At 47.3% G+C, this 24295-nt stretch overlaps 1 protein-coding gene across 15 annotated transcripts in view; it reads right to left on the bottom strand.

The window, feature by feature from the left end:
• The window catches only part of LOC144486167 (NACHT, LRR and PYD domains-containing protein 3-like), a 131866-nt gene that overhangs the window by 63595 nt on the left and 43976 nt on the right, over positions 1-24295 (bottom strand). For all 15 annotated transcript variants that reach the window (XM_078204242.1, XM_078204246.1, XM_078204245.1 and 12 more), the window contains 4 exons: positions 16987-17070; positions 12702-12785; positions 3265-3431; positions 32-203 (listed from right to left, as the gene is read on the bottom strand). In XM_078204242.1, coding sequence (XP_078060368.1) covers positions 32-203; positions 3265-3431; positions 12702-12785; positions 16987-17059 — 496 coding nt within the window. In that variant the 5' untranslated portion in view covers positions 17060-17070. The remainder of the gene's footprint in view (positions 1-31; positions 204-3264; positions 3432-12701; positions 12786-16986; positions 17071-24295) is intronic.

Below are 24295 nucleotides of genomic sequence, written 5' to 3'. Positions count from 1 at the left end.
TGAAACTGAATTCAGTGTGATTTTACCATACCAAGTTCCCGTATTTCTCTCAGTATTGTGCCCAATTTCCGTAAGCTGTGGTGCATTTTCACAAAGGATTCCCACATCATCCTTCGAGCCCGAGGTCCTTTCTCCATAACCAGATTGAGGAGAAGTTTGGCACTGCCCGCCCTGTTTCCGTTCTGCACGAGCTCACTGACTTTCTGTGAAGAATAATAATGAATATATTGATGAGGTGTGAACGATAAGCACTGGGAAAGGGAAGGAAAGGACTTGCTCAGGGATGGGATTTCCCAGTTGTTTTGAGGAAGGAAGCAGCGACTTCTTTAGGCGAAATGTCATTCTGAAAAGTGATGAATATTCTCCACACATCTTGATTCCATCATTCCTTCAAATGAATGTGAATAAACTAAATTTAATGGCTGGAATACTGCTCTCAGTTTGGCACACAAGTAATCCCGTGCTGTAGCTGTCTCAGGAATGACCACAAATGAATGGAAACATTGTTGATTTCTCCATCAGGAGAATTGACCAAAGATTCAATCATTTTCACATCATTAACTGAAATATCTGAAGCCATTATTTTGCATGTTTACAGTGAGTGTGAAATGTCACTAACCATGTTCACAAAGTTTTAACATTCATCACCAGTTTACATTCAGAGTTTACAACCCACAAAAAGAGGAGAAATCGGACCATGAACCCAATACAAAGCAGGGTGCACAGAAATGTCTTCAGGAGGTGAGGAAAGTCGAGAGGCAGAAGGGACAGTAAGACATCGGAAGTCTCAGCCTCGAGTAGTGGTCTGAATGAGGTAGTGCACATAGAAGGGTGCACGAACCGCAAAGGGAAGCTTGAAACAGCTGTCAAAATGTTTTTTTAAAATTTTTCTATTCTGCAAAGGTTTTCTGAAAAAGTAGCTCAGGCCAATTGTGATGGTATTGCATTAAGGTTAACAAATGATTCAAATAAGGGAAAGAATACACTTAACTGTTAAACATCCCCTGAAGACCTTTGCTTGAATAAACTCAGAGCAAAATCCTCTTTTGGTGACAACAGTCCTTATAGATGTGATCCATAACATTCCAGTAACTTTATCACACAACGCCCTGTGGCTTTAGGGTGTTCTTCAGCAGTTTAAAGAAAAAGGCTACAGAGTAGATGTGCTCAAGATGCTGATGTTTCCCTGGGGAGGAGTGCCATCCAAACCAAGAGCACATGGTCAGAGTTTCACTCGGTTACGGATTATTTCGGACCCTCCATTATAGGAAAATAAAAACAATTAGAAAACTGTCCTGAGAATATATCCGGATGTTACTGAAGATGAATGGTTTGATGTTATAACAGAGATTTGAGAATTTAGGACTTGTTACAATAGAGTTGTGAAGATTAAATGGCAAATCGATTGTGGCCGTACGCTGAAGTACATGTTTACGGATTGTTTCCAACATTCAGCTAGAGGTCACACATTTACAGTCTTATGGGTCAGACTGGATATTGTTTTAGTGTAAAATGGTTAAAATATGTTGTTGTGATGTAGAAGTTAATTTTATTTTGTTGATATATTGGATAATAAATTAATAGCAAAGGAGAGCAAGAAGCAGGACTGGTCCAACTGGATGGGATATTAACTAACAGATAGTAAGCGTAAGGTTCGGGTTAGAATAAGTGATTGCTGGAGAGGAAAGTAAACGCAGGATCCACCTTGGAATGGTTGTTTATTTCTGTACTCATTATTTCTCTCATTTTCACAATTTGAGAACCATGTGACAGGATTATGGGACCTTAGAAGAGGTCGGAATCTCTGTGGTGGGGCCCCCAGATGGGCATCCCATTACACCAATGAAATACCCCTGTGAAGCTTCCTTCCTGCCCCACTGGAACTTTACAATAGCTGGGCAATGCCTGTGTGCGGCAACTTTCAGCTAAACTTTGGCTGCTTGGAGAGGGCGTCCTTTATGAATGCTCCTTGATTCATGGATGGACCCTGGCAGCAATGACTAGCGCTTCCAGCTATGATCAGCGATGGAAGGTGAACCCACTAATTGCTGGGACCTGCCTGTCATGCCCTGGCATGGCTGAACAAAAGGCAATCTTGCCTTGAAGGGAAGCTCAGCATGAAGGTGCCATCTCCTTTTTCCTGCAGTCACAGCAGAGATCAATTCCAACACTGACATTACTGAGCCTGTAGTGCAAATGATCCATTGATTAAGCTATTAGCTCTGGGAAGCGAATCTCAGTTGGATACAAGTCCCAGCAGTGACTTCTTAATTGACTGCTGTTAATAAAATGATGCCCAGGGCCATATGGTCTACCCAATCAGGGTTGGCTCATGTTTTGACCCCGAGCAGCGAGACATTGTACGCTTTTGGAAATTTAATTCCAACATCTCATAAGCAAGTGGCCAATTGTGCAAGAAGATCCTTCGTGAGACTGAATGATAGTCAGCTTTGATCATGCCAAAGTAAGTTATCTAGATTTATTTCAGATAATAACATATCAGAAATTTGACCAGCGAATTTTCAGGATGTTTGGGGGAAGGAAGTTTCTATGGTTGGGATTTTACAGGCTATTTGGAGATGGGCTGCCAGGCGGGAAGGTGGCAAAATGGCAGAGGAAGGCATTTGATGGCATTCCAGATGGTGGCCTCAAAATCTATTCTCGGGGAAGGCCTCTTTTTTGGACACTATTTGGTGCACAGATGGGCCTATCCTTTGGGGCAATAGATATGCCAAGGCATCGGTGCTGCCTGCCCTCAAAGAAACCCGGTCTTTCTGGGGTCTGGTCTCTCTCTGGCCCCCAGACCTAACTTGTCTGAATTTCAGGGCTCATGGCCATTGATCTGCACTCACCCTCCAGATGCAGCTTATGGCGTTGCTGCTGAGGTACCGGCTGTCTGACTGGGCTGACAGGTTTGGGTAGAAGCTGCCACCTTTAATAAGGACAGCAGCTTCCTGGATCCCCACCACCTGCTGAAGCAAGGTTCCTGTCTGTGAGATCATGTCACTTACAAAATAATTCTGGCCTTTTTATGGCTCCAAAGATTCTAAAACACTGGGGTTTGTCTCATTCCAAACATGGGACTGCTGTAGACCTACCGATTGGTATGATTAGTCAACAATTCAATTTTCAGTACATCATGCAAACGACAACATGTAGGAAGATGTAGTAGACAGACTGAGGTATCTATTCCACATTATTTCTTTGTTTCTATTCTGTAGGTTCTGTGATGTGTGAAGAGATGGAATTCAATCTACATCTTACCTGATATTCTTGTCCACTGAAATGGTCCTCGCCGATTAACATGAGAGCCAAACCTTCCACCCCTTCTTCAATCGCCTGTTCCAGTCTATCCCGGTAAAATTTGGTTAATCGGAACAACAGGTAATCGTCGCAATTTGTGAAGAACTCAGTGAGTGCAGAGTTTGGATCTGTGAAAGCAAAGAAATACCAACACATTATCAATTTTTTACCCAGACGGTCACATTCCTCTCATTCCGAACAACCGAATCCTCCTGTGAACCAGCTTATTAAAGCTGTGTTTATTTGCTTTGCTACAACACCTGGGGGAACACGTCCTGCACATGCTCAGATGTGGTATCAGAGCCTGTGACATCATAGTGAGTGACATCCCTGGGAGATCCTGTATCAAACACTTTAATTCCAAGTTAACCTGGAGAATCCCAATGCAGGCGCGGTCCCAGCTCAATGCTGCATTAAGGACTGGTAATTGGTATACAAATGAAAAACTAACAGTTTCAATGGAATTTCCAAATGGTTTCCTGACAGCCGCTTCCCCCACTCGCCTTTGCACTTCCCCCGCCATCCTTACCATTTCCCCACTTCATTCAAACTTTTTCTCATATCTCTCTCTGCCACTCTCCATGCAGGTCCTCACTGCTGGGTCACTTCCATAGAGGGGAAGAGAGCAGAATGGCAGAACCAGAAACAATGTGTGGAAAGGCAGATACAACACATGTGCTACTTTCCATTAATCTGTATCATCAATTCATTAAAAATGTACAATTTGTCACACAACCTAGCTTCAGTTTATTGGCTTCAGATAGATTTCTATTTTGATGTAACACTGGGAATTCTTTGTCTTTGTACTGCTGCCTCACAGCGCCAGGGACCCAGGTTTAATTCAGGCCTTGAGAAACTGTGTGGCGTTTGCATGTTCTCCCTGTGTCTGTGTGGGTTTCCTCCGGGTGTTCCGGTTTCCTCCCCCCAGTCCAAAAGATGTGCAGGTTAGATGAATTGGACATGATAAATTACCCCATGGTGTCCAAATATGTGTAGGTTAGGTGGATTTGCCATGGTAAACGTACAAGGTTATGAGCACAGGGTGATGGAGTGGGCCTGGGAAAGATGCTCTTTGAGAGTCGGTGCAGACTCGATGGGGTGAATGGCCTCCTTCTGCACTCTGGGGATTCAATGGTTTCTATGGTTCTTTAATTTCAGTGTTCCTGAAATTTCTTGCTTTCCCGAAAAGGTCAAGAGGGCTATTTTAATCCAATCCATTTGAAAACTAGCCGCCCCCGAGTTAACAGATCCAACTATCCAGGACAAGTGGGGAAAATATGGGGACACTATCATCTCCAATTAAGTGACAGAGCTTCCAAATAGTGATATATATCATCGTTTCTTTTGTGCTACAGGGCCACAGTCATGTGGTAAATTAGTACTCATTAGTTTCTATTCCAATTGGATGGTTAATGCTGCTTATCGTCTCAAATCTGGATATTTCTTATTGTCCAGTCACATCAGCTGATACCCTTCACACTGTTCTATCCACCTTATCGGTAAATGAGTTGTTGATGGTAGATTCAGACCATGGCGGCCGTCCCCTCCCTTCCCCCTGACCTCACTTCAATAATGTGGAGATGCCGGCATTGGACTGGGGTAAACACAGTGAGAAGTCTCACAACACCAAGTTAAAGTCCAACAGGTTTATTTGGCAGCAAAATCCACCAACTTTCAGAGCGCTTGCTGCCCCTTCGTCAGGTGGGTGGGAGTTCTGTTCACAAACAGGGCACAAAGTCACAAATTCAATTTACAAAATAATGGTTGGAATGCGAGTCTTTACAGGGAATCAAGTCTTAAAGGTACAGACAATGTGAGTGGAGAGAGCGTTAAGCACAGGTTAAAGAGATGTGTATTGTCTCCAGGCAGGACAGTTAGTGAGATTTTGCAAGCCCAGGCAAGTCATGGGGGTTACAGATAGTGTGACATGAACCCAAGATCCCGGTTGAGGCCGTCCTCATGTGTGCGGAACTTGGCCTCCCGAAGATACAAAAGGCAACCACACCCGGCCGTCCCATCGTATCGGGCAATGGGATCCTGTGCGAGAACCTCTCCGGCTACGTCGAGGGCATCCTGAAACCCATTGTACAAAGAACCCCCAGCTTTTGTCGCGACACTACGGACTTCCAACAGAAACTCAGCACACATGGAGCAGTTGAACCAGGAGCACTCCTGGTCACAATGGATGTCTCAGCACTCTACACCAGCATTGCCCACGACGATGGCATTGCTGCAACTGCCTCTGTACTCAACGCCGACAACTGCCAGTCTCCAGATTTTACAACTCATCCGCTTCATTCAGTGGGGAATTATGCTTCGAGCCCATACAAGTAGGGGAGATCCTAAATGAATACTTTGCGTCGGTATTCACAAAGGAGAGGGATGTGTTGACTGGGAGTGTCTCGGAGGGGATGCCTGTGACTAGTGGTGTTCCACAGGGCTCTGTATTGGGACCTCTGCTGTTTGTGATTTATATAAATGGTCATGGAAGAAGATGTAACTGGGATGATCAGTAAGTTTGCGGACGACACGAAAATGGCTGGACTTTCAGATAGTGAGGAACATTGTCAGAGGCTACAGAAGGATATAGACAGGCTGAAAGTTTGGGCAAAGAAATGGCAGATGGAGTTCAATCCTGATAAATGCGAAGTGATGCATTTTGGCAGAACTAATGTAAGGGGGAGCGAAACGATAAATGGCAGAACCATAAAGGGTGTAGATACGCAGAGGGACCTGGGTGTGCAAGTCCACAGATCCTTGAAAGTGACGTCACAGGTGGAGAAGGTGGTGAAGAAGGCATATGGCATGCTTGCCTTTATAGGACGGGGCATAGAGTATAAAAGTTGGGGTCTGATGTTGCAGATGTATAGAACGTTGGTTCGGCCGCATTTGGAATACTGCGCCCAGTTCTGGTCGCCACACTACCAGAAGGATGTGGAGGCTTTGGAGAGAGTGCAGAGGAGGTTTACCAGGATGTTGCCTGGTATGGAGGGACTTAGTTATGAGGAGAGATTGGGTAAACTGGGGTTGTTCTCACTGTAAAGACGGAGGATGAGGGGTGACCTAATAGAGGTGTATAAAATTATGATAGGCATAGATAGGGTGAACGGTGGGAAGCTTTTCCCCAGGTCGGTGGTGACGTTCACGAGGGGTCATAGGTTCAAGGTGAGGGACAGCGGGGGCGGCGGAGGTTTAACACGGATATCAGAAGGACGTATTTTACACAGAGGGTGGTGGGGGCCTGGAATGCGCTGCCGGGCAAGGTGGTGGAGGCGGACACACTGGGAACGTTTAAGACTTATCTAGATAGCCACATGAACGGAGTGGGAATGGAGGGATACAAAAGAATGGTCTAGTTTGGACCAGGGAGCAGCACGGGCTTGGAGAGCTGAAGGGCCTGTTCCTGTGCTGTGTTTTTCTTTTCTTTGTTCCTGGACCACAATGTCTTCACCTTCAACAACCAGTTCTTCATCCAGACACACGGAACAGCCATGGGGACCAAATTTGCACCTCAATATGTCAACATCTTCATGCACAGGTTCGAACAAGACTTCTTCACCACACAGGACCTTCAACCGATGCTATACACTAGATACATCGATGACATTTTCTTCCTTTGGAGTCATGGTGAACAATCACTGAAACAACTCTATGACGACATCAACAAGTTCCATCCCACCATCAGGCTCACCATGGACTACTCTCCGGAATCGGTTGCATTCTTGGACACACGCATCTCCATCAAGGACGGTCACCTCAGCACTTCACTGTACCCGCAAGCGCACGGATAACCTCACGATGCTCCACTTCTCCAGCTTCCACCCTAAACACGTTAAAGAATCCATGCCCTCCGTATACACAGGATTTGCTCAGATGAGGAGGATCGCAACAGACGCCTCCAGACGCTGAAAGATGCCCTCATAAGAACAGGATATGGCGCTCGACTCATCGATCAACAGTTCCGACGCGCCACAGCGAAAAACCACACCGACCTCCTCAGAAGACAAACACGGGGCACAGTGGACAGAGTACCCTTCGTCGTCCAGTACTTCCCCGGAGCGGAGAAGCTACGACATCTTCTCTGGAGCCTTCAACATGTCATTGATGAAGACGAACATCTCGCCAAGGCCATCCCCACACCCCCACTTCTTGCCTTCAAACAACTGCACAAACTCAAACAGACCATTGTCTGCAGCAAACTACCCAGCCTTCAGGAGAACAGTGACCACAACACCACACAACCCTGCCACAGCAACCTCTGCAAGACGTGCCGGATCATCGACACGGATGCCATCATCTCACGTGAGAACACCATCCACCAGGTACACGGTACATACTCTTGCAACTCGGACAACGTTGTCTACCTGATATGCTGCAGGAAAGGATGTCCCGAGGCATGGCACATTGGGGAGACCATGCAGACGCTACGACAGTGGATAAATGAACACCGGTCGACAATCACCAGGCAACAGTGTTCTCTTCCTGTTGGGGAACACTTCAGCAGTCACGGGCATTCAGCCTCTGATCTTCGGGTAAGCGCTCTCCAAGGCGGCCTTCACGACAACGCAGAGTCGCTGAGCAGAGACTGATAGCAAGTTCCGCACACGAGGACAGCCTCAACCGGGATCTTGGGTTCATGTCACACTATCTGTAACCCCCATGACTTGTCTGGGCTTGCAAAATCTCACTAACTGTCCTGTCTGGAGATAATACACATCTCTTTAACCTGTGCTTAACGCTCTCTCCACTCACACTGTCTGTACCTTTGAGACTTGATTCCCTGTAAAGACTCACATTCCAACCATTATTTTGTAAATTGAGTTTGTCTTTGTGCCCTGTTTGTGATCAGAACTCCCACTCACCTGACGAAGGAGTAGCAAGCGCTCCGAAAGCTGGTGGATTTTGCTACCAAATAAACCTGTTGGACTTTAACCTGGTGTTGTGAGACTTCTCACTGTGATCACTTCAATAACCCATGAACATTGGCCAGAATTTTATGTTGAGCAGGTGGGGACGTGCCTGACTCAGACGTGTGTGAAATCATGGGAGAAGACATTGGGCACGTGTTTCAACATTATTGCTCATGCAATATTCCAGTGGCAGACACACCTCTGACTCTCGCCACAAATCAACCTGGCAATTTAGCCCATTAAGGGGCCAATTAAATGCAGTTTTCCATGGCTCACCTGCCTTTACATTTACTGGGCAAGCTGATTGGCCAGGCAGCCTTTATGTTTTGGCTATAACCAGGGTCGAGGGCGGGATGAACTGTTCGAGCTGAAATAAAATGAACAAAACGTGGCTGGGGATAGAGACAGGTCGGAGTTTGATTGTGCTGCCTACTCATGGGCATAGATTTGACAAAAAAAAATTATTTTTCACGGGTCAGCAGCTTTCAAGTAAACTGCTAGGACAGGGAAACATGAATAGGGATTGCAGGGTGGCTGGTCCCAAGAAGAAGAAAAAATGTTCTTTGGAAACCAGGGAATAGAACAAAAGAAAGTTCCAGGAAGATTGTAGTCTCAAAGGAAGAAAGAATCATAGAATTCCTACAGTGTAGGAGGTCATTCACCCCTGCAAATCCTTTGGGGAAAATTTAGCATGGCCAGTGCACCTAACATGCACATCTTTGGAGTGTGTGAGGAACCGGAGTATCCGGAGGAAACCCATGCAGACAGGGGAGATTGTGCAGACTCCACACAGACACCCAAGGCTGGAATCGATTCCTGGGTCCCTGACACTGTGATGCAGCAGTGCCAACTACTGTGCCACCAAACAGTGGGAATCTGAACAAGGTCATGTTCAGTGTTGTTACAGAAAGGAGCAGTGAAAGTCCCAAGAGGTACAGACAACTGCAAGAAGCCGATTTTAAATTCATTTTACAAGAAGCCAGACCTCGGATGTAATCAGAAGTTGGTGACAACTTATTAAGGCCGATAGGATTCAATAAGCTATCACCAACTTCTGATTACATTGTGTTCTGTTGACATGGCTACGTGCCATAGCCAGTTTGCGGCAAGTGAAGCTTGAATCTATGTGGTGATCCAGGGCAGATGGACACAATAAAGAGAGGCTGAAATCCTGGCAGTGTATTCTTGATGAAGACATTCAATAGAAGCATCAATTGGAGAAGATTCCAAAGCGTGCTCTTCAACAGCAAAGATTGCATCACTCATATGGAAAACAGAGTCCAAATGAAGCAATGGCCTAGTTTTATTAATGCTAGACTATTCATCCAGAAACTCAGCTAATGTTTCGGGGACCGGGTTCGAATCCCGCCATGGCAGCTTGCGAAATTTGAATTTTTTAAAAAATCTGGAATTAAGAATCTACCGATGACCATGGAAACAGTGTTGATGGTCAGCATTGTTGATGCTTCACTGATGTCCTTTAGGGAGGGAAGTCTGCTGTCCTTACGTGGTCTGGCCTACATGTGACTCCAGAGCGACAGCTCTGTGGTTGACTCTCAATTGCCCTCTGAAATATCTTAGCAACTCACTAAGGGCAACTAGGAATGAACAATAAACGCTTTGGCCAGCCAGCAACGCCCAAGTCTCATGAATGAATAAAAAAAAGTTGTCTCAGTGAGATCAGCATTGAGAATGAAGGATTGATAAAAGAAAATCCACAGAGGGTGCTTGGGAGACATCTGTCACATGGCCACAGAGAGCAGTGTATCTGCCCACAGTTTGCCTACTGATTTACATGTACTGTTTACTCATCGAGAACATCAAAGCGTTAAATAGATTTCAGAACATGTTACCTTGTAAATATTTATAGACTCAGAAAGGTATAGTTGGAGTGCAGCAGTTGATTACAATTTCTCTTTCCTTGTTTAATAAATATTTTATTATTTTGTTGAAACTTCATCAGAGGGATCAGACAGTGTGTAACCCGGGGAGGAGGGAGTCAGTGAGATCAGACAGTGTGTAACCCAGGGAGGATGGAGTCAGTGAGATCAGACACTGTGTAACCCGGGGAGGATGGAGTCAGTGAGATCAGACAGTGTGTAACCCGGGGAGGATGGAGTCAGTGAGATCAGACAGTGTGTAACCCGGGGAGGATGGAGTCAGTGAGATCAGACAGTGTGTAACCCGGGGAGGATGGAGTCAGTGAGATCAGACAGTGTGTAACCCGGGGAGGATGGAGTCAGTGAGATCAGACAGTGTGTAACCCGGGGAGGATGGAGCCAGTGAGATCAGACAGTGTGTAACCCGGGGAGGATGGAGTCAGTGAGATCAGACAGTGTGTAACCCAGGGAGGATGGAGTCAGTGAGATCAGACACTGTGTAACCCGGGGAGGATGGAGTCAGTGAGATCAGACAGTGTGTAACCCGGGGAGGATGGAGTCAGTGAGATCAGACAGTGTGTAACCCGGGGAGGATGGAGTCAGTGAGATCAGACAGTGTGTAACCCGGGGAGGATGGAGTCAGTGAGATCAGACAGTGTGTAACCCGGGGAGGATGGAGCCAGTGAGATCAGACAGTGTGTAACCCGGGGAGGATGGAGTCAGTGAGATCAGACAGTGTGTAACCCGGGGAGGATGGAGTCAGTGAGATCAGACAGTGTGTAACCCGGGGAGGATGGAGCCAGTGAGATCAGACAGTGTGTAACCCGGGGAGGATGGAGTCAGTGAGATCAGTCAGTGTGTAACCCGGGGAGGATGGAGTCAGTGAGATCAGACACTGTGTAACCCGGGGAGGATGGAGTCAGTGAGATCAGACAGTGTGTAACCCGGGGAGGATGGAGTCAGTGAGATCAGACAGTGTGTAACCCGGGGAGGATGGAGTCAGTGAGATCAGACAGTGTGTAACCCGGGGAGGATGGAGTCAGTGAGATCAGACAGTGTGTAACCCGGGGAGGATGGAGCCAGTGAGATCAGACAGTGTGTAACCCGGGGAGGATGGAGTCAGTGAGATCAGACAGTGTGTAACCCGGGGAGGATGGAGTCAGTGAGATCAGACAGTGTGTAACCCGGGGAGGATGGAGCCAGTGAGATCAGACAGTGTGTAACCCGGGGAGGATGGAGTCAGTGAGATCAGACAGTGTGTAACCCGGGGAGGATGGAGTCAGTGAGATCAGACAGTGTGTAACCCGGGGAGGATGGAGTCAGTGAGATCAGACAGTGTGTAACCCGGGGAGGATGGAGTCAGTGAGATCAGACAGTGTGTAAGCCGGGGAGGATGGAGTCAGTGAGATCAGACAGTGTGTAACCCGGGGAGGATGGAGTCAGTGAGATCAGACAGTGTGTAACCCGGGGAGGATGGAGTCAGTGAGATCAGACAGTGTGTAACCCAGGGAGGATGGAGTCAGTGAGATCAGACAGTGTGTAACCCGGGGAGGATGGAGTCAGTGAGATCAGACAGTGTGTAACCCGGGGAGGATGGAGTCAGTGAGATCAGACAGTGTGTAACCCGGGGAGGATAGAGTCAGTGAGATCAGACAGTGTGTAACCCGGGGAGGATGGAGTCAGTGAGATCAGACAGTGTGTAACCCGGGGAGGATGGGGTCAGTGAGATCAGACAGTGTGTAACCCGGGGAGGATGGAGTCAGTGAGATCAGACAGTGTGTAACCCGGGGAGGATGGAGTCAGTGAGATCAGACAGTGTGTAACCCGGGGAGGATGGAGTCAGTGAGATCAGACAGTGTGTAACCCGGGGAGGATGGAGTCAGTGAGATCAGACAGTGTCTAACCCGGGGAGGATGGAGTCAGTGAGATCAGACAGTGTGTAACCCGGGGAGGATGGAGTCAGTGAGATCAGACAGTGTGTAACCCGGGGAGGATAGAGTCAGTGAGATCAGACAGTGTGTAACCCGGGGAGGATGGAGTCAGTGAGATCAGACAGTGTGTAACCCGGGGAGGATGGGGTCAGTGAGATCAGACAGTGTGTAACCCGGGGAGGATGGGGTCAGTGGCTCAGTTCAGTAGTTGCCATCCAAAGTAAACATCCGAACACTACAGAAATAATAAAAGTTAGGATCAATTAAGCCAGGTTCGATCCTGAGATTTGACTTGTCCAGTGGGATCAGCTGGAATTTTAACTCACTGTTTAAACCGTGCTGCAGTTTGTTGGGGTGTATTTTACCGTCCCACATGGCAGGAGAATCAGAGCGGGGGAGGGGCAGATCATGGAAAGGTCCGTTGATCTCGAGTGGGATTTTCTGGTTTCGTCACTGTCTGGATTCACCTTATAGCCCCCAGCTATCTATTGGACAGTACCAGAGCTCATGAGCTCCCTACATCTGTGACTGGGATGAACCTCTAGATGGTCACTCAATTCCTCTTCCTACTCAGACCCTGTTCTCTTTTAACTTTGTATTTGAACCGTTGGTTCTTGCTCAAAATCTGGAACTTTGTCCTGTATGAAATTACGATTTTAATTATTTTCTGAACCTACCCGCATCCATTTTCACTCTTGTTGAAGATGTTGGATCTGATCCTTCAGCCATGGTGGTGTTAGACGATCCCATATTCTGACACTCTGTAATAAATACAAGTTTCCACATGAAATTGCACCGAGAAACTCCCCATAACAGCCATACCTTTTACATGTAATATTTCAGGAAATTTATTTGCGACACGGAGTCACTGCTAATTCTGTTCAATTCTTGAAATATAAAGAGAAGGTGCTGGAAAATCCCAGCAGGTCTGGCAGCATCTGAATGAAAGAAAACAGAGTAAACATGTTGAGTCCACGATGACTCTTGGTTCGAACCCCAATGTTATCTCTGTTTCTCTCTCCACGATGCTGCCACAGCGACTGAGTTTTTCCAGCATTTTCTGTTTTTGTTCCAGATCGCCAGTATTTCATTCTTACTCGACCTGTGTATTCTGATTTGAAACGCGTCCAGGCAAGCCCAGGCAATCTGCAAATGTTCTTTCTCCATTGGGCTTGGCTTTCTTTCAGCAGCATCACAGCTAGAGACCGCTGACATTCCCTGTCAGTCCTCAATAACCAGTTATTAATAATTATAATTTAAATTATGCTCAGTTCCAGACAAGAAGCTCAGTTGTTTGAGCTCAATATAGGCAGTTCCCAATACCAGCTATCGATAGGACAATTCCAGTACTCAGGAACTCCCTCACCCGTGACGCTGATGTCACTCACTTCCCTCTTTCTACCGAGCCACTAGAAATATTTACCTCACAAAACGCAGCATCTCTCCTGGAACCAAACATAGTTTTACTTCCAATTATTAACAAGTAGTTTCAGTTTCCTCAGGACTTCTTTGTCTGGTAAACTAACAGTCCAGGCTCAATTCCCTATCAAATCTATCCATTGAGTCATCTGGAGAAGAGCTTTTTGCTTCATTCAGACACTTGCACGTGCAAAGACCTCTGTGCGTCGGATAGATTCTAATTATCAGATTAGCAAAGTATCTGTTGCGCAATTAATAACCGGTCTCAGTTTCCAAAGGACCTGTTTGTTTGGTAAACTCACAGTGCGGGTGCAATTCCCTCTCTATCAAATCTATCCATTGTGTCATCTGGAGAAGAGCTCATTGATTATTACAGACACTGCACGCTTCCAGGTGCAAAGATGGGTGTCTATCTGACACCTGCACCAGTCTGCCATGAGGGACCCTGTCAAAGGATCATTAAGATCATTGAAAGAATGTGCCCGCTTTGCTATGGGTACGATTGTGCAAAGCCCGACTGTGATTTACTTCAAGGTGAAAGTGAATGGAAAATTTGGGTTTGAGGGTATAAAGCTACAGGAGGATGGAGTCAGTGAGATCAGACAGTGTGTAACCCGGGGAGGATGGAGTCAGTGAGATCAGACAGTGTGTAACCCGGGGAGGATGGAGTCAGTGAGATCAGACAGTGTGTAACCCGGGGAGGATGGAGTCAGTGAGATCAGACAGTGTGTAACCCGGGGAGGATGGAGTCAGTGAGATCAGACAGTGTGTAACCCGGGGAGGATGGAGTCAGTGAGATCAGACAACGTGTAACCCGGGGAGGATGGAGTCAGTGAGATCAGACAGTGTGTAACCTGGGGAGGATGGAGTCAGTGAGATCAGACAGTGTGTAACCCGGGGAGGATGGAGTCAGTGAGATCAGACAGTGTGTAACCCGGGGAGGATGGAGTCAGTGAGGTCAGACAGTGTGTACCCCGGGGAGAGTGGACAGATTAGCGAGAGGCAACATGGTTTTGTGAAGGGGATGTCGTGTCTCACTAACTTCATCGAGTTTTTTGAGGAAGTGGTGAAGATGATTGATGAGGGTAGGGCAGTGGATGTTCTTTATATAGACTTCAGTAAGGCCTTTGACAAGGTCCATCATGGCAGACTGGTGCAGGTGAAGTCGCATGGGACCAGGGGTGAGCTGGCAAGGTGGATACAGAACTGGCTCAGTCAAAGAAGACAGAGGGTAGAAGTGGAAGGGTGTGTTTCTGAATGGAGGCCTGTGACAAGTAACGTTCCTCATGGATCAGTGCTTGAACCTTTGCTGTTCCTAATATATTTGGAGGAAAATGTAACTAGATTGATTAAAGTTCGTGGACGACAGAAAAGTTGGTGGATTTGCGGATAGCGATGATGACCGTCAAAGGATACAGCAGGATATAGATCGGTTGGAGGCTTGGGTGGAGAGATGGCAGGTAGAGTTTAATCCAGACATATGTGAGGTAATGCATTTTGAAAGGTCTAATACAGATAGGAAATATACAGTAAATGACAGAACCCTTAAGATTATTGATTGGCAGAGGGAACTGGGTGTACAGGTACACAGGTCACTGAAAGTGGCAATGCAGGTGGAGAAGGTAGTCAAGAAGGCAAAAGCACGCTTGCCTTCATCGGTTGGGGCATTGAGCTTAAAAATTGGCAAGACATGTTGCAGCTTTATAGAACCTTAGTTAGGTTGCGCTGGGAAAAATAGTGTTCAATACTGGTCGTCACACTACCAGAAGGATCTGGAGGCTTTGGAGAGGGTACAGAAAGGATGTTGCCTGGTATGGGGGGCATTAGCTATGAAGAGAGTTTGGAGAAATTTGGTTTGTCCTCACTGGAATGACGGAGGTTGAGGGGCGACTTGATAGAAGTCTACAAGATTATGAGGGGCATGGACAGAGTGGATAGTCAGAAGCTGCTTCCCAGGGTGGAAGAGTCAATTATTAGGGAGCATAGGTTTAAGGTGCGAAGGGCAAGACTTAAAGGAGATGTACGAGGCAAGTTTTTTTACACTGAGGGTGGTGGGTGTCTGGAACTCACTGCCGGGGGAGGTAGTCGAAACAGATACGATTGTGAGTTTCAAGGGGCATTTGGACAAATACATAAATAGGATGGGAATAGAGGGATAGGGTCCCTGGAAGGGTTGGGGATTTTAGTTAATTCGGGCAGCATGGTCAAGGCTAAGAGGACCTAAGGACCTGTTCCTGTGCTGTAATTTTCTTTGATGGAGTCAGTGAGACCAGACAGTGCGTAACCCGGGGAGGATGGAGTCAGTGAGATCAGACAGTGTGTAACCCGGGGAGGATGGAGTCAGTGAGATCAGACAGTGTGTAACCCGGGGAGGATGGGGTCAGTGAGATCAGGCAGTGTGTAACCCGGGGAGGGCGTCAGTGAGATCAGACAGTGTGTAACCCGGGGATGGAGTCAGTGAGATCAGACAGTGTGTAACCCGGGGAGGATGGAGTCAGTGAGATCAGACAGTGTGTAACACGAGGGGGATGGAGTCAGTGAGATCAGACAGTGTGTAACCCAGGGAGGATGGAGTCAGTGAGATCAGACAGTGTGTAACCCGGGGAGGATGGAGTCAGTGAGATCAGACAGTGTGTAACCCGGGGAGGATGGGGTCAGTGAGATCAGGCAGTGTGTAACCCGGGGAGGATGGGGTCAGTGAGATCAAGCAGTGTGTAACCCGGGGAGGATGGAGTCAGTGAGATCAGACAGTGTGTAACCCGGGGAGGATGGAGTCAGTGAGATCAGACAGTGTGTAACCCGGGGAGGATGGGGTCAGTGAGATCAGACAGTGTGTAACCCGGGGAGGATGGAGTCAGTGAGGTCAGACAGTGTGTAACCCGGGGAGGATGGAGTCAGTGAGATCAGACTGTGTGTAACCCGGGGAGGATGGAGTCAGTGAGATCAGACAGTGTGTAACCCGGGGAGGATGGAGTCAGTGAGATCAGACAGTGTGTAACCCGGGGAGGATGGAGTCAGTGAGATCAAACAGTGTGTAACCCGGGGAGGATGGAGTCAGTGGCTCAGTTCAGTAGTTGCCATCCAAAGTAAACATCCGAACACTACATAAATAATACAAGTTAGGATCAATTAAGCCAGGTTCGATCCTGAGATTTGACTTGTCCAGTGGTATCAGCTGGAATCTTAACTCACTGTTTAAACCGTGCTGCAGTTTGTTGGGGTGTATTTTACCGTCCCACATGGCAGGAGAATCAGAGCGGGGGAGGGGCAGATCATGGAAAGGTCCGTTGATCTCGAGTGGGATTTTCTGGTTTCGTCACTGTCTAGATTCACCTTATAGCCCCCAGCTATCTATTGGACAGTACCAGAGCTCATGAGCTCCCTACATCTGTGACTGGGATGAACCTCTAGATGGTCACTCAATTCCTCTTCCTGCTCAGACCCTGTTCTCTTTTAACTTTGTATTTGAACCATTGATTCTTGCTCAAAATCTGGAACTTTGTCCTGTAAGAAATTACGATTTTAATTATTTTCTGAACCTACCCGCATCCATTTTCACTCTTGTTGAAGATGTTGGATCTGATCCTTCAGCCATGGTGGTGTTAGACGATCCCATATTCTGACACCCTGTAACAAGAACAATTTTCCATGTAAAATTCCACCGAGAAACTCCCCATAACAGCCATACATTTTACATGTAATATTTCAGGAAATTTCTTTGTGACGTGGAGTCACTGCTAATTCTGTTCAATTCTTGAAATATAAAGAGAAGGTGCTGGAAAATCCCAGCAGGTCTGGCAGCATCTGAGGGAAAGAAAACAGAGTAAACATGTTGAGTCCACGATGGCTCTTGATTCGAACCCCAATGTTATCTCTGTTTCTCTCTCCACGATGCTGCCACAGCTACTGAGATTTTCCAGCATTTTCTGTTTTTGTTCCAGATCTCCAGTCGTTCATTTTTACTCGACCTGTGTATTCTGATTTGAAACGCGTCCAGGCAAGCCCAGGCAATCTGCAAATGTTCTTTCTCCATTGGGCTTGGCTTTCTTTCAGCAGCATCACAGGTAGAGACCGCTGACATTCCCTGTCAGTCCTCAATAACCAGTTATTAATAATTATAATTTAAATTATGCTCAGTTCCAGACAAGAAGCTCAGTTGTTTGAGCTCAATATAGGCAGTTCCCAATACCAGCTATCTATAGGACAATTCCAGTACTCAGGAACTCCCTCACCCGTGACGCTGATGTCACTCACTTCCCTCTTTCAACCCAGCCACTAGAAATATTTACCTCACAAAATGCAGCATCTCTCCTGGAACCAAACATAGTTTTACTTCCAATTATTAATAAGTAGTTTCAGTTTCCTCAGGACTTCTTTGTCTGGTAAACTAACAGTCCAGGCTCAATTCCCTATCAAATCTATCCATTGTGTCATCTGGAGAAGAGCTTTTTGCTTCATTCAGACACTTGCACGTGCAAAGACCTGTGTGTGTCGGATAGATTCTAATTATCAGATTAGCAAAGTAATCTGTTGCGCAATTAATAACCGGTCTCAGTTTCCAAAGGACCTGTTTGTTTGGTAAACTCACAGTGCGGGTGCAATTCCCTCTCTAGCAAATCTATCCATTGTCTCATCTGGAGAAGAGCTGGATGAGTATTACAGACACTGCACGCTTCCAGGTGCAAAGATCGGTGTCTATCTGACACCTGCACCAGTCTGCCATGAGGGACCCAGTCAAAGGATCATTAAGATCATTGAAAGAATGTGCCCGCTTTGCTATGGATACGATTGTGCAAAGCCCGACTGTGATTTACTTCAAGGTGAAAGTGAATGGAAAATTTGGGTTTGAGGGTATAAAGCTACAGGAGGATGGAGTCAGTGAGATCAGACAGTGTGTAACCCGGGGAGGATGGAGTCAGTGAGATCAGACAGTGTGTAACCCGGGGAGGATGGAGTCAGTGAGATCAGACAGTGTGTAACCCGGGGAGGATGGAGTCAGTGAGATCAGACAGTGTGTAACCCGGGGAGGATGGAGTCAGTGAGATCAGACAGTGTGTAACCCGGGGAGGATGGAGTCAGTGAGATCAGACAGTGTGTAACCCGGGGAGGATGGAGTCAGTGAGATCAGACAGTGTGTAACCCGGGGAGGATGGAGTCAGTGAGATCAGACAGTGTGTAACCCGGGGAGGATGGAGTCAGTGAGGTCAGACAGTGTGTAACCCAGAGAGGATGGAGACAGTGAGATCAGTCAGTGTGTAACCCGGGGAGGATGGACCGATTAGCGAGAGGCAACATGGTTTTGTGAAGGGGAGGTCGTGTCTCACAAACTTCGAGTTTTTTGAGGAAGTGGCGAAGATGATTGATGAGGGTAGGGCAGTGGACGTTATTTATATAGACTTCAGTAAGGCCTTTGACAAGGTCCATCATGGCCGACTGGTGCAGGTGAAGTCGCATGGGACCAGGGGTGAGCTGGCAAGGTGGATACATAACTGGCTCAGTCAAAGAAGACAGAGGGTAGAAGTGGAAGGGTGTGTTTCTGAATGGAGGCCTGTGTCAAGTGACGTTCCTCATGGATCAGTGCTTGAAACTTTGCTATTTGGAGGAAAATGTAACTAGATTGATTTGTAAGTTCGTAGACGACAGAAAAGTTGGTGGATTTGCGGATAGCGATGAGGACCATCAAAGGATACAGCAGGATATAGATAGGTTGGAGGCTTGGGCGGAGAGATGGCAGATAGAGTTTAATCCAGACATATGTGAGGTAATGCATTTTGGAAGGTCTAATACAGATAGAAAATATACAGTAAATGACAGAACCCTTAAGAATATTGATTGACAGAGGGATCTGGGTGTACAGGGACACAGGTCACTGAAAGTGGCCACGCAGGTGGAGAAAGTAGTCAAGAAGGCAAAGGCACGCTTGCCTTCATCGGTTGGGGCACTGAGTTTAAAAATTGGCAAGTCATGTTGCAGCTTTATAGAACCTTAGTTAGGCTGTGCTGGGAAAAATAGTGTTCAATACTGGTCGTCACACTACCAGAAGGATCTGGAGGCTTTGGAGAGGGTACAGAAAGGATATTGCCTGGTATGGAGGGCATTAGCTATGAAGAGAGTTTGGAGAAATTTGGTTTGTCCTCACTGGAACGACGGAGGTTGAGGGGCAACTTGATAGAAGTCTGCCTACCTGGTGCTGGGGTCACGGATGTCTCCGAGCGGATAGGAGGCATTTTAAAAGGGGAAGATAAAGAAACGGATGTCATTATACACATTGGTGGAAATGACGTAGATAGGAAGAGTAGGGGGGTCCTAAGAGAGCAATTCAGGGAGTTGGGAAATAGGTTAAAAAGTAGGGTCACTAGGGTGGCCATCTCTGGGCTGCTCCCAATGCCTCGTGCCAGTGAGGATAAGAATAGGGAGTTGGTTCAAATGAATGCCTGGCTAAAGGACTGGTCCAGGAGGGAGGGCTTTATTTTCATCGACCAATGGGAGGTTTTCAGGAGAGGATGGCACCTGTACAAGAGGGAGGGGTCACAACTAAGTTGGAAGGGCACAAATATCCTGGCTGGGAGCTTTGCTAATGCAGTTCGGGGGGGTTTAAACTAGTATGGCAGGGGGGTGGGGATCAAACTATTAGGTCTATAAGTGTGGTGGCTGGGGACGAGCTTGGGGCTGGGACAAGGCTGGCAAAGAAGAAGAGCACTCTGGGGGAGGACGACCTCACTGAGCCTGGGGGTCTGGAGTGCTTCTACTTCAATGCAAGGAGCGTAGCAGGTAAAACAGACGAACTTGGGGCCTTAATGCGCACGAGGAATTTGGATGTGGTTGTGGTGACAGAGACTTGGTTGAAAGAGGGACAGGACTGGCAGCTGAATATTCCAGGGTACAAGTGTTTTAGGCGAGACAGAGGAGGGGCCAAAAGAGGTGGGGGAGTAGCGGTATTGGTTGGAGAGCATATTACAGCGGTGCAGAGGGAGGACAATTCGGAGGAGTCGTGTAGCGAGTCACTCTGGGTGGAGCTTAGAAACAGGAAAGGCGCAGTCACTATGTTGGGGGTGTACTACAGGCCCCCCAACAGCCCAAGGGAAGTGGAAGAATGGATATGTCAGGAGATACTGGATAGGTGCAGGAAATATAGGGTTGTTGTAGTGGGAGACTTCAATTTCCCTGGTATAGACTGGAAATCGCTGAGGGCAGGGACTCTGGATGGTGAGGCATTTGTAAAATGTGTACAGGAGGGTTCGTTGGAACAATATGTGGACAGCCCAACTAGAGAGGGGGCTATACTGGACCTGGTGCTGGGGAATGAGCCCGGTCAGGTCTTCAAAGTTTTGGTTGGGGAACATGTGGCAAATAGTGACCACAATTCTGTTAGCTTTAGGATAGTGATGGAAAAGGATGAGTGGTGTCCCAAGGGTAAGGTGTTGGATTGGGGGAAGGCTAACTTTATTGGGATCAGGCAGAAATTGGCAGCTCTTGATTGGGAGAGGCTGTTTGAGGGTAAATCCACATCTGCTATATGGCAGTCTTTTAAGGAACGGTTGTTAGGGCTACAGGACAAGCATGTGCCTGTAAAAAAGAAGGATAGGAAGGGTAGGATTAGAGAACCGTGGATAACCAGGGAAATTGAGGGACTGGTCAAAAGGAAAAGAGAGGCGTATGTTAGGTCCAAGCAGCTAAAAACGGAGGGAGCTCTGGAGGAGTATAATGAAAGTAGGAAAATACTCAAACGGGGAATTAGAAGAGCAAAAAGGGGTCACGAAATGTTCTGGGCAGACAGGATTAAGGAGAATCCCAAGGCATTTTATTCATACGTTAGGAACAAAAGGGTTGTTAGGGAAAAAATCGGACCTCTCAGGGACAAAAGTGGGGACTTATGCTTGGAGCCCAAAGAGGTTGGGGAGATCCTAAATGAATACTTTGCGTCGGTATTCACTAAGGAGAGGGATGTGTTGACTGGGAGTGTCTCGGAGGGGAGTGTTGAACCGTTGGAGAAAATCTCCATTACAAAGGAGGAAGTGTTAGGTTTGTTAGAGAATATAAAGACTGACAAATCCCCAGGGCCTGATGGAATCTATCCAAGGCTGCTCAGGGAGACGAGAGGTGAAATCGTTGGGCCTCTGGCGCAAATCTTTGTCTCGTCACTGGACACAGGTGAGGTCCCAGAGGATTGGAGGATAGCCAATGTGGTCCCGTTATTTAAGAAGGGTAGGAAGGATAACCCGGGTAATTATAGGCCGGTGAGCTTGACGTCCGTGGTGGGGAAGTTGTTGGAGAAGATTCTTAAAGATAGGATGTATGCGCATTTAGAAAGGAATAAACTCATTAACGATAGTCAACATGGTTTTGTGAGAGGGAGGTCATGCCTCACGAACCTGGTGGTGTTTTTTGAAGAAGTGACCAAAATGGTTGACGAAGGAAGGGCCGTGGATGTTGTCTATATGGACTTTAGTAAAGCATTTGACAAAGTCCCTCATGGTAGGCTAGTGAAAAAGGTTGGATCCCATGGGATAAAGGGGGAGGTGGCTAGATGGGTGGAGAACTGGCTTGGTCATAGAAGACAGAGGGTGGTAGTGGAAGGGTCTTTTTCCGGCTGGAGGCCTGTGACTAGTGGTGTACCGCAGGGCTCTGTATTGGGACCTCTGCTGTTTGTGATTTATATAAATGATCTGGAAGAAGGAGTAACTGGGGTGATCAGTAAGTTTGCGGACGACACAAAACTGGCAGGACTTGCAGATAGTGAGGAACATTGTCAGAGGCTACAGAAGGATATAGATAGGCTGGAAATTTGGGCAAGGAAATGGCAGGTGGAGTTCAATCCTGATAAATGCGAAGTGGTGCATTTTGGTGGGAATAATGTAGGGAGGAGCTACACGATAAATGGAAGAACCATAAAGGGTGTAGAGACGCAGAGGGACCTGGGTGTGCAAGTCCACAGATCTTTGAAGGTGACGTCACAGGTGGAGAAGGTGGTGAAGAAGGCATATGGCATGCTTCCCTTTATAGGACGGGGCATAGAGTATAAAAGTTGGGGTCTGATGTTGCAGATGTATAGAACGTTGGTTCGGCCGCATTTGGAATACTGCGTCCAGTTCTGGTCGCCACACTACCAGAAGGACGTGGAGGCTTTGGAGAGAGTACAGAGGAGGTTTACCAGGATGTTGCCTGGTATGGAGGGGCTTGGTTATGAGGAGAGATTGGGGAAACTGGGGTTGTTCTCGTTGGAAAGACGGAGGTTGAGGGGAGACTTAATAGAGGTGTATAAAATTATGAAAGGCATAGATAGGGTGAACGGTGGGAAGCTTTTCCCCGGGTCGGTGGTGACGTTCACGAGGGGTCATAGGTTCAAGGTGAAGGGGGGGAGGTTTAACACAGATATCAGAAGGACATATTTCACACAGAGGGTCGTGGGGGCCTGGAATGTGTTGCCGGGCAAGGTGGTGGAGGCGGACACACTGGGAACGTTTAAGACTTATCTAGACAGCTATATGAACGAAGTGGGAATGGAGGGATACAAAAGAGTGGTCTAGTTTGGACCAGGGAGCGGCGCGGGCTAACTGTTCCTGGTTTCTCGTTTCAAGGCTTCATTCTATGATCATCTTGCTGGTGCCAGTACAGAGTGAGACTGCGGATAGTGGGAACCTGTCTCGGGGGCAGGGAATTCATATGGTGTTCGTGGAAGTGGAAATGACTAGGGTTGGGAAGCATTTTCCGATCGGGTTACACACTGTCTGATCTCACTGACTCCATCCTCCCCGGGTTACACACTGTCTGATCTCACTGACTCCATCCTCCCCGGGTTACACACTGTCAGATCTCACTGACTCCATCCTCCCCAGGTTACACACTGTCTGATATCACTGACCCCATCCTCCCCGGGTTACACACTGTCTGATCTCACTGACTCCATCCTCCCCGGGTTACACACTGTCTGATCTCACTGACTCCATCCTCCCCGGGGTTACACACTGTCTGATCTCACTGACTCCATCCTCCCCGGGTTACACACTGTCTGATCTCACTGACTCCATCCTCCCCGGGTTACACACTGTCAGATCTCACTGACTCCATCCTCCCCAGGTTACACACTGTCTGATATCACTGACCCCATCCTCCCCGGGTTACACACTGTCTGATCTCACTGACTCCATCCTCCCCGGGTTACACACTGTCTGATCTCACTGACTCCATCCTCCCCGGGTTACACACTGTCTGATCTCACTGACTCCATCCTCCCCGGGTTACACACTGTCTGATCTCACTGACTCCATCCTCCCTGGGTTACACACTGTCTGATCTCACTGACTCCATCCTCCTGTAGCTTTATACCCTCAAACCCAAATTTTCCATTCACTTTCACCTTGCAGTAAATCACAGTCGGACTTTTCACAATCGTACCCATAGCAAAGCGGACACATTCCGTCACGTTCAATGATCTTAATGATCCTTTGACAAGGTCCCTCTTGGGAGGTTAGTTAGGAAGGTTCAGTCGCTCGGTATACATGGGGAGGTAGTAAATTGGATAAGACACTGGCTCAGTGGAAGAAACCAGAGAGTGGTTGTGGAGGATTGCTTCTCTGAGTGGAGGCCTGTGACTAGTGGTGTGCCGCAGGGATCGGTGTTGGGTCCATTGTTGTTTGTCATCTATATCAATGATCTGGATGATAATGTGGTAAATTGGATCAGCAAGTTTGCTGATGATACAAAGATTGGAGGTGTAGTGGACAGTGAGGAAGGTTTTCAAAGCTTGCAGAGGGATTTGGACCAACTAGAAAAATGGCAAATGGAATTTAACGCAGACAAGTGTGAGATATTGCACTTTGGAAGGACAAATCAAAGTAGAACGTACAGGGTA

Source organism: Mustelus asterias, unplaced genomic scaffold (assembly GCF_964213995.1).
Source record: "Mustelus asterias unplaced genomic scaffold, sMusAst1.hap1.1 HAP1_SCAFFOLD_292, whole genome shotgun sequence".
Taxonomy (NCBI): Eukaryota; Metazoa; Chordata; class Chondrichthyes; order Carcharhiniformes; family Triakidae; genus Mustelus; species Mustelus asterias.
This window is presented reverse-complemented; position numbering and strand designations above follow the sequence as displayed.